Here is a 15,330-nt window from a genome sequence, read left to right on the forward strand (position 1 = left end):
TTTCCGCTACAGAAATTAGGTCACATCCGCTAGCTTGTTATTTATAGGGAAAACCTCTTTTATCTCGTTACAAGTCTTTATCAAGGAAACAGTAATGAGGGCCCATGGATCAACCCTTATGGGTATCAGACATACAAACTTTCAGTTCCCAGCCCAGAACTTTAAACAATACAGTTTGTAACACACTTTATGAGTGTTATTAACTCTCATGCATAATATTTTGACACTAATGCAGCACTCACATTCAATACGTATCTGCTCCATCTCTGACACCTCAGCAATGGACTCTTTCAGGTCCTCTACAAACTTCAGCAGCTCCTCTGCATTCTGAGCACAGAAATTCAACACCTGCTTCTTATCAGAGCCTGAACACGGAGATAAGATGGTGATTGCATGAGGATAGTCTGAAATAGAAAATAACAGAGAAACAATGTAATGCAGTAAGTAGCAATGCTAAAAATAATGTAAGTTCAAGGGATAATTTACGCAAAATGTCTAATTCTGTCATCTTTTACTCGCCCTTATGTCTTTACAAACCCATAGACTTAGAAGTTAGGCAGAATGACAAGGATTGATAGTCACCATTCACATTTATTTTTCCAAACAATTAAATAAAATTCTGATACAGACTGAACATTCTCCTTTACGTCTCCTTTGTTTTCTCCAGATGACAGAAAGGCATACAGGTTTGGAACAACATGAGGGTGAGTAAATGATTACAGATTTTATAATTTGTTTTATTTGTAATTTTTTTGGTGAACTAGCACTTTAAGTGTTTGATATGGTATATCTTGTTGGCAAATTTGAGAGTCTCTTTACAGCAATATATTATAAAATTGTTGTATTGTTATGTACATGTTATGTATTGTAATGCATTGATAATGCCTCACAACTTACAACTAATATTAATACTAATCAGTTCTATGTTCTTGTAACTAATTATGACAACAGTTTTAATAGATTATAATACTCATGAGTTGATGATTATTAATTTGAAGTCAATATAAAATGGCATTCAAAACCCATATGACTTCCATTAAAATATGAATTATGAGAAAAAGTAGCAGGGAGGACTGGATTTTATTGACTGGGAAAGTCAATTGTGATTGTGAAAACCCCTTTTCCACATTCTATGCCAGAAAAGATCTAGCAGCCTGAGCTGTAGACTAAAACCATGCCTAAATATATATGTGATGTCAGCCGAAATGAAAACATGTTTCAGAGGTGGAAATATTTATTACATTTTGATGCAAGTTAAGAAAGACTAAGCCTAGCTTATTTTCCTTTGGAATAATGAGGTTTGTGCAAATAAATCGCACACAATATGAGTATTATTAAAGTAAATAGTGTCAAATTTATCTTAAAAGAGTAAAATACATTAAAGAGATGAATCATCACCAAATTTCATGAGGTACACTGGCAAACAAAAGTTTGGAATTATGTACAGATTTTGCTCTTATGGAAAGAAACTGGTACTTCTATTCACCAGAGTGGCATTCAACTGATCACAATGTATAGTCAGGACATTAATACTGTAAAAAATTACTATTACAATTTGATTTTTTTTTTTCTTCAGAACTTCAAAGAATTCTTCTTCCCATAAGGCCTGCACCCCTGAGTCTTCTCTTTAATGTTGTACATGAAACTAGTGTTGAGCAGATAGAATTCAATAACGCTGTCAGCTGAGGACATTTGAGGTGTCTATTTCTCAAACTAGAGACTGTTGTACTTATCCTATTGTTTAGTTGTACATCTGGCCTTCCATATCTCTTTCTCTCGTTAGAGCAAGTTTCCCTGTCTTTGAAGACTGTAGTGTACACCTTTATATGAAATCTTCAGTTTTTTGGCAATTTCAAGCATTGTATATTTTTCATTCCTCAAAACAATGATTGGCTGACGAGTTTCTAGAAAAAGCGAGTTTCTTTTTTTTTCATTTTTGACAAACACAAATACAATGTTAAGCTTAATTTAATGAACCAAATAGCTCTCAGCAGTTTTTGATAGAATGACATGTGAATTTCTAGTATCAAATTAGCTATCTAGCATTACACAAGGATAAGGTATGTGAGTGATTGCTGTTGGAAATGGGTGCTTTCTAGATTTGATCAAAAATGACTTTTTTCAAATAGTGATGGTTCTGTTTTTTCACACCAGTAATGTCCTGACTATACTTTGTGATAAGTTGAATGCCACTTGAACTAAATTGTGGTGAATTAAAGTACCAATTTCCTTCCAAAATAGCAAAATCTGTACATTATTCCAAACTTTTGGCAGCCAGTGTATATCATTGTAATGGTATAAGGACAAGCAGGGTAAGCAGGAGGCAGGAACCGGCTGAACATTAAACATAAAGTTTAATAAGAAATTCAACATAAAACCAACACAGGTACACATGCAACACACGGCCGTGTGTGTCTGTCTCTCTTGAACTGGCACCTCAGGCTCCCCTTTGTCTCATTCTCCTGCTGATCAGCTGATTCAGCGCCGACCACACCCTCCTCATCACACTCCTTCCCTGCCCGATTCAGGCTGGGGTGCCACCGGTCTGACCAACTCTCCTCCCAACTCTGGAGGGGAGAAGCTGCCCTTCCGTCTGTTCTTTCAGCCGGTGGTCCACCCCGCCTCCTGTGAACCTGGGGGAGAGACGAGGGGAGAGGGAAAGGGCGAGCAGAGACACAGAGAGAGAGAGGAGAGAGAAGAACTTGCTCGCTGGCTCCCGGACGCGCTATCACCCGATCCTCAACCGCTCTTACGCCCTCTCGCTCCACCCCTGGCGGACGGCAGCGAGTCTTCCGTTCCCTGGTGGATGGAAAAGCTCCTCCCCTTCTTTGGCACACAGCAGCGGTTACTCCGGCTCTCGGCAGCCAGCAGCAACCCATCTGTCCCCAGGCAGATGGCTGTGCCTGATGGCGGATGGTAGCGGCGAGGACTTCATGACAGCGCATTCCTCCTCCCTCCCGGGCTTTGGCAGCACTGTAACGGTATAAGGATGAGCAAGGAGGAGGCAGGAACCAGCTGAACAGTAAACATAAAGTATAAATATAGCTGCAAGCAGCGATGGCGGGCCCAAGCCGGTGGCACCGCCACCCCCGTGCCTTTAGGGTTGCTGTGCACGATGGGCAATAACGTAACCTCGCTTTGACTGTCGATAAGATGTGTGCTATAGAGCTTGCCTCAGTGTGGGCTCTGCAGAAGTGCGCATTGAGGGCACATATCGACCACAAAGTATGCGTGAGCACCCTTCCGATACCTAAAATGAAAAATTAGACACCCTACGGTCTCATGGAGTTAATGGACACATGAAATAAGTACACAAGACTGAAAATTCATATGAAGTGTGCCATTTGGGACAGGGCCTATGACAGTGAACCACAATAGTCACATCTATGAGATAATTCAAATGAAGAATAATTTATTATGTCATAGGATGTCATAGGTCAATATCTTTTGCAGCACTTAAATGTGTTAATCCAGAAGGCCAGTATTTATCTGGAGGTCTTTGTACAGGTTTATCAATGTAATTATAATTTACGCTTATGTGTTCCTATGATATGCAATGGAAGTAAATTTTTATGTTTAACATGGGTGTATTCACAATACATAGCATACGATATAATATCTTAAGATTATTTATCATTATGTTAAGTACATCACACAAATGTGACTGTATTCACTTGTAATGTCTCCAATAAGTACAGTATATATTGGCCTGTATGGCCATGATATATTGCCTTAGCTAGACTTTAGCTAACCTATTACATTAGCTAGTAGCTCATGAGTCATGAATGTTAGCAAGACACAAGTTAACTATATTTGCTTTTGTATATATATATTAATTTATTTATAAAAATAAATAAAAAACACCCCAGAAAAAAGGGCACTTTCTCTCGAGGAAGAAAAAGGGCAGGTGCTCAAGCCCCCTTTGATGTCTATGTGTGCACGTGCCTGAGGGTGAGTAAATGATGAGAGAAATATCTTTTTGGGGTAAACTCATTTTATTTGAAAGACTATCTAGGCACATAATAACACTGCATTGCTGTGACTGTTTATAACTATTTCAAAATGTACAAGCTCACACTTTAAATGGTCAGTGCTTTGATTTTTAAATCATTAAAATAGCAACAGATCAGAGAAAAAATGGAGATTGAGTGATTATTTTTACATTTTACATGCCATTCAAAAACGTGGCATTTTACAACGTAAGAGAGAAATAAAAAAAACTTTAAATAATACCATTTGTACTTTTCAATGACTTGGGATGTCTATGTTCAGGGCGATTTGGAGCTTCAAAGTTCCAACAGAGAAATTCCCTCCCCCTCCCCTCCCCACACACACACACACACACAGACAGAATGGCAGGGCCACTCTGTCTGTCAGAGAGAGAAAAATTCCAAGAAATCCACATTCAAACCACAATATCTGACTTTCTGTTTTGTCGGAGCTAATGACTGTAAATTAGAAAGTTGTTCGGCTTGACGAGAACAATATACATGCCGAGTTTTGTAACTGTAGATAGAACTAACTAAGTTATAACACACTTTATGTGTCCTTTTTTAGTCCTAAATCAATTTCCTCGCCACGGCCAAACCGTTCGAGATATCAATAATCCGTCCGGAATGTAGCATCCTCAATGTCTTGACTTCATGCTGACCGAGTTTGGTGGTGATTGGATTAATTCTCTAGGAGGAATATATATAATTCCAGAGCATGTGTTTCCAAACAACCCATAATAGCCGACTTCCTGTTGGGCTGGCGTAAAACTTAGAGCACGAAAGTTGTTCGGCCCGATGAGATCTACAAGTGTACCGAGTTTCATATTATTACATGCAAGCATGTTTGATATATGGACAAGTGTTCGAATCCCATTCCAGGGGGCGCTGTCGAGCCCCCCTGCCACGCCCGGGCACCATCTTCAGCCCGGCCCTGATGGCCGCAGGTTCTGACCCGTGTGCAAAGTTTCAAGAGTTTTCAAGCACGTTAAAGGCCCCAAAACCTTGAAAAACAAAAATAAAAGCATTCTCACTCAACAGCCAAATCATCCCCCTCCCCCCAGACACAGAGAGACGTAGGGTCAGTGGGAGAGGCAGAGAAAATTCTCCAAAACATCCACATTCAAACCAAAATATCTGACTTTCTGTTGGTCTGAGCTAATGACTGTAAATTAGAAAGTTGTCCAGCTCGATGAGAACAATATAATTACTGAGTTTTGTGACTGTGGGTCAAAGTGTAAAACCAACCCCCTCACTTTTGTCAAAAGGTGGCGCTACTGAGCCCCTGCACCACGCCCGTTTCTGAAACTTTGCACATGTCTACTGGCTAATAAATGTGATGTGTCTGTCGAGTTTCATGCAATTTCAAGAATGCTAAGAGTCTCAAAAGCATCAAAAAAGAATATTCGAGTTTGAAGCATTGCCGCGGCAACAGTATCCAAGATATCAATAATCCTTTCACATGGCTACATCTGCCGTGTGTTTACATTACACACCAAAAGTTTTAAGTAAATCGGGTAAAAATAAGAGGGTGATTTCAAAGCATTTTGAAAGTGACACACTTCCTTCTGCCAGTTGGTGGTGCTATAACTTTGACTCACAATAGTCACATCCATGCGATCGGCCTGTTACAGTGAACACACTGCTGAAGTTTCATCGAGATCAATTAATGTATGCAGAAGTTATAACACACTTCCTGTTTCTCTTTTCGCGCCATCATTTCGTTTCCTCGCCACGGCCAAACCGTTCGAGATATCAAAAATACGCCAGCAATTTTTCATCCTCAATGTCTTGACTTCATGCTGACCAAGTTTCGTGGCGATTGGTGGAATTCTCTAGGAGGAGTATTTCAAATTCCATTGCATGCGTTTTCCAAACAACCCTAAATAGACGATTTCCTGTTGGGCTGGGGTAAAAAGTAAAAGTATGAAGGATATATGAAACGATGAGATCTATATGTGTACCAAGTTTCATATTATTACATGCAAGCGTGTTTGATTTATGGACCAAGTTTTCAGACCCTGTTCCAGGGGGCGCCGTCGAGCCCCCCTGCCACGCCCCGGTACCAGCTTCAGCCCGGCCCTAATGGCCGCGGGTTCTGACCCTTGTGCAAAGTTTCAAGAGTTTTCGAGCACGTTAAGAGCCCCAAAAGTGCCCGAATAGTCGTAAGAAAAATAATATTCTAACGAAAACAATAGGGCCTTGCCTTTTCAAGGCTTGGGCCCTAATAAGGAACTCAACATAAAACAAACACAGACACGCATGCAATCCGGCCGCTTGCATCTCTTTCTCTCTCAAACTGGCACCTCCGGCTCCCCTTTATCTCGCTCTCCCACTGATTAGATGCTTCAGCGCTGGCCCGATAGATGCACGGCCCGGCCACACCCTCCTCCTCGTCATAATCATGTTTTAATGCATTTTAATCTGTTAAGGTGTAACCAGGAATATTGGTATTATAATAGTTATTCTAATTCTTATAAAGTATTATAATTAAGTTTGTTAATTTAAAATGATCATTTAGTGCACTAAAACACTAGAGTAAGCAGCACAGAATAAGGAGCCGTTCGAACACAACACGCTCAAAAAGTCAACGTAATTACTAGGAATTCGGGGGCTTCCCAAAAAAAAGATGTTTATTAAGTTGGCTTGTGAGAGCCAACTTACTGAAATCCTACTTAAACTTATTATTATTCTTCCGATTCCTCTTCTTCTTCTTCTTCTTGCAGTGAAATTTCTATATCTAACTCCTCCTAGAGCTTTTAAGCTACAGGCACCAAACTCGGCACAGACCTTCAGACTAATCCCGAATAGTGTGCTATATCTTTTCTAACTGATCGGACTTACGTGGGGAAACTCCCACAGCGGATGATCAAAAACTGGAAAAATCCCATTGACTTAACATTGCGGAATGTTCAGAAATTTAAATCCCAACTGACATTTTCACACACACAGACAAAAAGGGCCTGTCAGCCCTGCATCTCTCCCTCTCTCTCTCCCTCAGAGGATTTATTTTATCAAGCAGCCAAAAAGTAATGACCAAAAATCTTAATAGCCACATGTTAAAACATGCTAAAAACGTGCTAGCTTCATGATAACACATGCTAGCATCGCCTAACGAAGTGCAAAAACATGCTAAAAACGTGCTAGCATCATGCTAACACATACTAGCATCGCCTAGCGAAGTGCTAAAACATGCTAAAAACGTGCTAGCATAATGCTATCAAATGCTAGCATCACCTAGCAAAGTGTTAAAACATGCTAAAAAAATGATAGCATCATGCTAACACATGCTAGCATCGCCTAGCGAAGTGCAAAAACATGCTAAAAACGTGCTAGCATCATGCTAACACATGCTAGCATCGCCTAGAAAAGTGCTAAAACATGCTAAAAACGTGCTAGCATCATGCTAACACATGCTAGCATTGCCTATAAAATTGATAAAACATGCTAAAAACATGTTAGCATCATGCTAACACATGCTAGCATTGCCTAGCGAAGTGCTAAAACATGCTAAAAACGTGCTAGCATCATGTTAACACATGCTAACATCGCCTAGCAAAGTGTTAAAACATGCTAAAAACGTGTTAGCATCATGCTAACACATGCTAGCATCGCCTAGCGGAGTGCTAAAACATGCTAAAAACATGTTAGCATAATGCTAACACATGCTAACATCGCCTAGCAAAGTGTTAAAACATGCTAAAAACGTGTCTATCTAACCATCTGTCTATCCATCTAGCAACTAAGTTAAACTTTAAACTACTTTAAAATACAAACTACTTTAAACTTTAAACTAATTTAAACTACAAATTAATTTAAACTTTAAACTAATTTAAACTATAAACTACTTTAAACTTCAAACTACTTTAAACTATAAACTACTTTAAACTAATTTAAACTTCAAACTACTTTAAACTTCTTCAAACTTTCTGGTCCAAACTTTCACAAGCCAACTTAAAGTTTGTCTCGACGAACTTTTTTTTCTAGTTTATGATGAATTAGTTTAATTAATCAGCATATTATATCAATGATATATTAATCATGCATTATAAGGAATTATGAATGCCTTTAATGCATAATACTGCAATTTCTAATATATTGCACAACTTGAATAACTCTTTCAATACAGTGACTAATTCAGTGATAATTTACTATTGTCTGTAGCTGTTCTCCCTGGAATCTCCATGTTTACTTCTTTATGTGTTTGCTCATTTGCGTTTGTTGTGTCCACTCTTTTTAGTCAGTCATTACAAATTTTAGTTGTGGAGAATATGAGTATGAGGCATAACACTCTTCTCTCCAATTGCAGACGAGCTGCCATCAGTGTTTGTGTAAAAAAGAGAGAAAGAAAAAGAGTGATGAGAAGCTTGTGACTACCTTAATTGGAAAATGATAGGGTTTTTTCAATGCCTGCCACCTTCTTCATTTATCATTTGGAATTCCCTTTGTTGGATGTAAATTAGTGAGGTGGGTGTTTGAAAGAACCATAATAGACAAGCTCCACTTCAAAATAAACATACTTCTTTACAATATACTGTATCATGAAAAGGGAGTACATCAAAAGAGTAGGATGCACAAAACCTGGGTGAGCTACTATTCTGAAGTAGCTTTACTATTACTGAAGACAATGGGAGCTGAGAAGCCATCAGATTCAAAATGCTGAATAAACACTTAATAATAACACCAGAGTAAATATGTTTTGTGATTATTGTTGGTACGATTTAGGACAAAGACAATAGTCACACTCTGTATTTAGTTCATCCAGGGATCTGTTTATACTACAGATTTGCATACCTAAAGACTGTATTTCATCAACAGTTGAGAAGTTTTTCATCAAATGCAGTACATGTATTTGTATATTTGGATAGACACTTAAACGTACAATGAATAGACAGCATCTAAAATGTAAGGGCTTTTAAAACATTAGAGATATGGAAATTCAATCCAAATGATTACAAATCCTGAAATTTAGCCATACAAAGAGAGCAATTGACATTATTAGTTCTAAAAGACCAATCTGTATTTATAATAGATAAAACTGATAAACAAGGGTGCCGCTCTGGGATTTTGTCTGATTATTGAGCTTGGCCAACTGTGGTGATGCTCCTGAAAGGTTCCTGAGATTCTAGTTCCGACTAGAACTAGTTGTCAGAGGATCTCTAAATCATACATTTAAGGGTTTATGCTTTAGATGCTGCCAATATGTTGATATTGTACATTTCAATGTCTATCCAAACAACAAAAATGTATACGTACACTACATTCATACATACATTCATTCTCAAACAGGTGAAACTGCATGCCTAGCAGACCCATAGCTTTGCAGAAGGTGTAGGCAGCTGAACTCTTCTTCTTTGGACACAGTTTCAAAATCTGTGGAGGAAACATAATCTATTAGATCCACGGCCACCGAATAGCTTTTCTGTATGGCACTTTCCAAGAATACAATAGCGTATAAAGTACTATCTGTATTTCCTCATTATATTCATTGTCCCATCAGCTGTCACAAAAACAAACAAACATATGAGCAGGCAGCATATCATTATTTACAAGTATTTTAGAAATATCTCTAACCTATGTACTGTACTGAATTGAGAAATTGATTTAAAAGAAAGTCAGTAACTGTAATCTGATTACAATAATTTTAACTTTTGACATTAAAATGTATTTAATTTCAGTAGCCAATTACTTCGTAATGAGATTACACAACACTGGACATGGGTTAGAAAAATTAGCAAACCTAATTTATATATCAATACATATAAAGTCATTTTCTCAATTCAGTACATTATATTGGTTAGACACATTTCAAAAATATTATTTATGTTGAATATATTTAATACATACTCCGGCTTCCTCCCACCATCCAAAAGACATGCAGGCTAGGTTAATTGGTGTCTCCAAAAAATTGCCCTAGGTGTGGATGTGGATGTGGAGGTGAGTGTGAGTGTATGTCTGTCTATGTGTGGCCCTGCGATGGACTGGCGACCTGTCCAGGGTGTCCCCCGCCTTTCGCCCAATGTTAGCTGGGATAGGCTCCAGCCCCCCGCAACCCTGTACACAGGATAAGCGGTTGACGATGGATGGATGGATGGATGGATATTTAATACATGACATATGTTCATATGTTTGTTTGTTTTTTGTGACAGCTGATGGGACAACGAAAATGAAGGAAGAAATATAGATATTATTTTGAATTTAAGGGGAAAAACAAAAATATATCTGTGAATTATTTTAGAAAGTAAAAGTAATTAGTAATGTGATTGCTTTTTGATGAAGTAATCAGTAATCTTATTACAATTTAGAGAAGTAATTATAAATGTATAATATATTACTATTAATTGTTAACAATGACCATGTCTTAATATAATTTTAAACCATATATTGCTTTTAACAATAAACATAAAATAAACAGCTAAATTAATTCAACTAATTTAATTAATTTTTATTTTTATATTTTTTCTTACAATAACTTTGGTAAATGTGTTGAATGGTCTTTTCTCAAATAAATTGTAAGCATGCATGCGTGTGGGTGCACGTGAGGAAGAGAAGGCTGAACAGATTAGTGTTAAGTTGTGAGTCTATTTATCACAATTGCCTTGCTGGTTTACTCACCATGCCATGAAACTGAATCTATATTTAATTCTGAAACAAATCTAAAGAGGCAAGAGGCCTTTTTGAATAATAATAATAATCATTTGCCAATTACACAATTAATATCTAAACTGTCTAAGCAAAGTTAGAAAAGAAGTATGAGAATCAATATCAGCAAAATAATTTAATAATGCGTGATTTCCTCATAATGACTAAATATTTGGAATTTATAAACCTCCTTTTATCTTTCCCAGTTTTCTATTTCAAGCACAATTAACCTTCACAAACGTCATCTGTATTATTTCTGTATTTTGCCTGATTGAGATGGGGAAAAAGCATTCTGAAGATTACTCTTCTCCTTTTATGGTCAGATTAACATGAGTGCTTGTAATTATTAGAATAGTTTAGTGCATCACTGTGATAGCTTTCCAGTCAGTATAATGCCTGCATTAATTATAATAGACATTTAGTCTTTAATTCATTTCATGGGCTGTTCTTTGTGGCTTTGACTAAATTATGTGAGCAGTAGGGGGAGTGAGGATTTAATTTTTGACCTCATATTTTAATTCATACTGTGGGCAACAACTCAAAAACACCAAGAGCAGAGAATTAGTTGTTACGATTTCTAGTTTGACAGAGAAATTGCAGCAAAACCACTGTGTTAGAAACATAAAATCATATCTGAGATAATCTATAATGTCACATTGTAGAGGATGTAGTACTTGTACCAGGTGAAACAATGGACAATTGTGAAAATTACAGGTTTTGATATCCTACAGTGACATTTAGAGCACTTGAAAATGTCCCTTTTTAATCACCAAAGCTATTGAAATAAAGGAGGTTTATGAGCAGTGCTCGATTGGTGCTGGTTCTCTAGTATAGACCTTTTGAGCAACAGAAAAGGACCCACTTAGAACCCCTCTCCCTCTACCTCTCCCCCTGTCGCTCCTGATCCGAAATGCAACACAACAGCCGAAGAGGGCCTTCTAGCGCATGTAAAATTTACATAAACCAACAATATAATTTTTTTTTAAATCACGCAGTGTTGTACAATTCATCATACAGAAATTGCATTGACGCTGCACATAAAATCATCATCTTGCAATTGCTTGAGCAACTTTGCAAATCCCTTCAAAAGAGCATCCGAGGGTGCACCTATGAGCTTTCTCAGAAGAGGTGAAGAGGTGCCGGTACGCAAGATTTGCCACCAGTACTGTGACATTTTGACGTTGTTGCCAGTACTGTGTAACAGCTCTAGAGGTCGACCGATTAATCGGACGATTTTTTTTGCATTTTTTAACATAATCGGCATCGGCCAATATCCAAGTATATCAAGCTGATTATAAGGCAGGCGCATCTGTGGGCAGCCTAGTGTTGTTGTGGAACACGTGTTCGACGCACACTGCCCCTAGAGTCATTTTCCAGCAGAATGAGCTGAATTCCTCGGAGAAAACAGTAAGGATTACATTTGTATAACTTGTTTATATTTAATTAAAAACTTTTGATATGTTACTGCCAACTTCAAGAAAAAACGCGACAAACGCGATAGGCGACATGACGTTCGGCTACTTTGGATATTGATAGCGTAGTTGAAGTTGCATTATCACAGCAGAAGGGTTGCTATCATGTCACAATAAGTAAGCAAGAATTTTGCAATTACAGACAGTGAATCTGAGACTTTTATTTGTTCTATTTGTGTGTCTTATATTTGAGAGGGTTGTCACTCAATGCAGAGAAATAAGTAATAAAAAATATACCAACGCACTATAGGCTATTGAAGGACTGGCTTTGGTAAGCTCGGACGTTATCGTTTCTTCTGTCGGTACTGGAGAAATTAAGAAAATACATTTATTATTGCTATAAAGAGAAAGTTATTTTATCTCGCCAGCCATTTCTATGTATAATAATATGAAGCCATTTGTCTGTGATGCAATTTAGCTATTCGCAGTCAGAGAGAGAGAGAGAGAGAGAGAGAGAGAGAGAGATCTCGCTGACGCGGTGCCACAGCGAGCACAACACGAGCCCTGCATAATGAGTGACGACAGAGGACAGAACTAAACATTCAAACGTAGCCTTGTTTAGATCTGTGATATTAGTCTGATTTTATTTTAGATTTCGCCTTCCAAAGATTCTAAAAAGAATATTTATACATAAGCCTCATTCTGTCTAGCACAACTGACTTCCCCCAGCGGTGCACTGACATTTCTCCCTAAAACTCAAACTTAACATCAGAATCAGCACGATCGGTGATTGTTGTAAAATGCAGTCTAGCTACTGTTGCTAAATTGCGGGATTTTTATTTAATAATAAAAAGAGCGCAAAAGATACCGTTCCCAAGGCGGCGCGCGCTCCGAAACACACCGCAAAGAGACAAGCAAACTATAGGCTACTTTGGGTTTCATGTTTTGTCTAAACGATCAAATATACACAAAAATATGTCAAAACGACCGGCTTGGAGATTCACTTAAACACAGTTTATGTCTTAAATGGACGTAGTTATGGAAATAGTTGGGAGAAAATATGCTGCATCAGGAGCCTATTAGACTCGGTCTTAAAGGGGAAGCAGTCTAATGAACATGCTGACGATTGAGCCATTACTGCGAATCAAACAACAAAAGGCAAAGAGAAAATCACTTACAGCTCTTGAATGAATAACTTCTGCATTAATGAGCATTAATCTATCTATGATAAACTATACAGTGTTATTTTACAATTGATTACTTTATTAGATTTCTTTTTAGACCACACCTGAACAGTAATGTTAGTAGACCTTCCTGAAATTAAGTCACTGTGCCTATATAACGTTTATCTTTGTTATATATATAACAAAAAGAACTGTTAAGAATACCGTTAAAGTACCGGATCGATAAGCAGTATCGGTAATTGTAGTAATACCATTAAAACCTTAACGATACCCATCCCTAGTTATGCCTGTGCTTCTCTTGGATGCTCTGAATATTGGATTACGTGTCTGGATTGCCCCTTAATTAAAGCTGCATTTGGATCTCAACCTTCGTGTCTCGGAGCAGTTCGTAACACCTGCTTTGTTTATTTAATATATTTGTTATACATTATTTATACAATATGTTTTTACATTATACATTTTTAATTTAAGTCTACAAGTGCAGATTGGTCAAGTGTTCAATAAATGTATTTGTTGAGAAATTTTGTCTATCTTAAGTAATTATTTGTGTTACATTTTATCTTTCAAATAAAAGGTTCAAATAAGAGGTTAAAAATAAGCACATATCGGCCAAAATAAATCGGCAGCAATAATCGGCCATCGGCCGGCCCAGATTTCAAAAGATCGGCATCGGCCTGAAAAAAACAATATCGGTCGACCTCTAAACTGCTCACTTCGAGCAGTTTATTAGACCTGAGACCTATTTTTGGAATGCAATCTAGTGTACGTCGTACTGCATATTGCATAAGAATACACATTATGTAAACATTGAACATTTCAAACTGTATTTGCTACGTTGTCACATGAACTCATCAAAAACTGTAAATGTGCACTTTTAATCAAATTTTTTGTAAAAGTGTTTTACTGTGTACCATAGAAATGTATTTATGTTTATTAGAGTACTACATCATTAGCTTAGCAACATGCTAACATCAAACTCTTTTGGATTCAGCAAACAACTATAAAGAAAAATAATGACAAAAAGACAAAGTAAAGAGAGATTCCTAACTATTTAAATGGGATTTGTGGTTACCACAAGTAGGTCGTTGAAGAGGAAGACCTCTCTCTGGTGAGCTGCTTGCTTTTGGGCTTTGTTGATGTCAGTCACTTCAAATAGCCGACTGCAGCACACCAGTCTCCTGTGAGGCACTGACAGAACCTAGAGATGAACAGATCGAAAGGATTTTATTTAAAAAGAGCAAATGAATACTGCTAAAATGACCTCAACTGGGTCAGAAATAGGCCTACAGTAATATTAGTTTAATTCCTTAATTTTTAAACGGTGCTTACATTTTGCCAATGAGAAAATTCAAGTTTTAAGCATAAACCTCACTAATTGTTTTTAGATATCTTTGAAAAGACTTAAGGCCCATGTATATTTTGCTTTTGTGGGTTCCAGATCAGCTCACGCTTGTTCGACCACATTGCCTTAGTGATTATTCTCTTCTGACAACGAGCGATTATGAACGCATTTGACGCATGCCCACTACAACTTCTCTGTGATAATCTTTTAGTAGAGTCAATGGCCAAGCAACTACCCAGAATCTTAGCAACCAACCAGAATACCTTAGCAACCATCAGAACACCCAAACAACCACCAAGAAACTAAGCAACCAATGAGCAAACAACCAAAACATGTTAGTAACCACCTAGCAACCACCCAGAACATTAGCAACAATCTAGCAACCAACCAGAACCTAAGCAACCAACTATAAACTAACCACAGCACATCAGTAATCTCCTAGCAACAACCTAGCAACCAAACAGAAACTTAGCAACCACCTGACAACTACACAGAACACTTTACCAACCATCTTGTAACCAACCAGAACACATTAGAAACCACCTATCAATAGCCCAAGACATTAGGAACCACCTAGCAACAAACCAGAACACCTTAGAAACCACCTAGCAACCATCCTGAACCTAAGCAATCACCTAGCAAACAACCTGACTTCCGGACCATCAGCACTGGTTCCCCTCAAGGCTGTGTTCTTTCCCCTCTACATTTCTCCCTGTACACTAACTGCTGCACCTCCAGTCACCAGTATGTCAAGCTCCTGA

At 37.8% G+C, this 15,330-nt stretch overlaps 1 protein-coding gene across 5 annotated transcripts in view; it reads right to left on the bottom strand.

The window, feature by feature from the left end:
• Positions 1 to 15,330, bottom strand: part of LOC127637437 (IQ motif and SEC7 domain-containing protein 3-like) — a 339,913-nt gene that overhangs the window by 34,349 nt on the left and 290,234 nt on the right. For all 5 annotated transcript variants that reach the window (XM_052118507.1, XM_052118504.1, XM_052118503.1 and 2 more), the window contains 3 exons: positions 14,300 to 14,425; positions 9,263 to 9,362; positions 243 to 404 (listed from right to left, as the gene is read on the bottom strand). In XM_052118507.1, coding sequence (XP_051974467.1) covers positions 243 to 404; positions 9,263 to 9,362; positions 14,300 to 14,425 — 388 coding nt within the window. The remainder of the gene's footprint in view (positions 1 to 242; positions 405 to 9,262; positions 9,363 to 14,299; positions 14,426 to 15,330) is intronic.

The sequence above is a fragment of the Xyrauchen texanus genome, chromosome 45 (assembly GCF_025860055.1).
Source record: "Xyrauchen texanus isolate HMW12.3.18 chromosome 45, RBS_HiC_50CHRs, whole genome shotgun sequence".
Taxonomy (NCBI): domain Eukaryota; kingdom Metazoa; phylum Chordata; class Actinopteri; order Cypriniformes; family Catostomidae; genus Xyrauchen; species Xyrauchen texanus.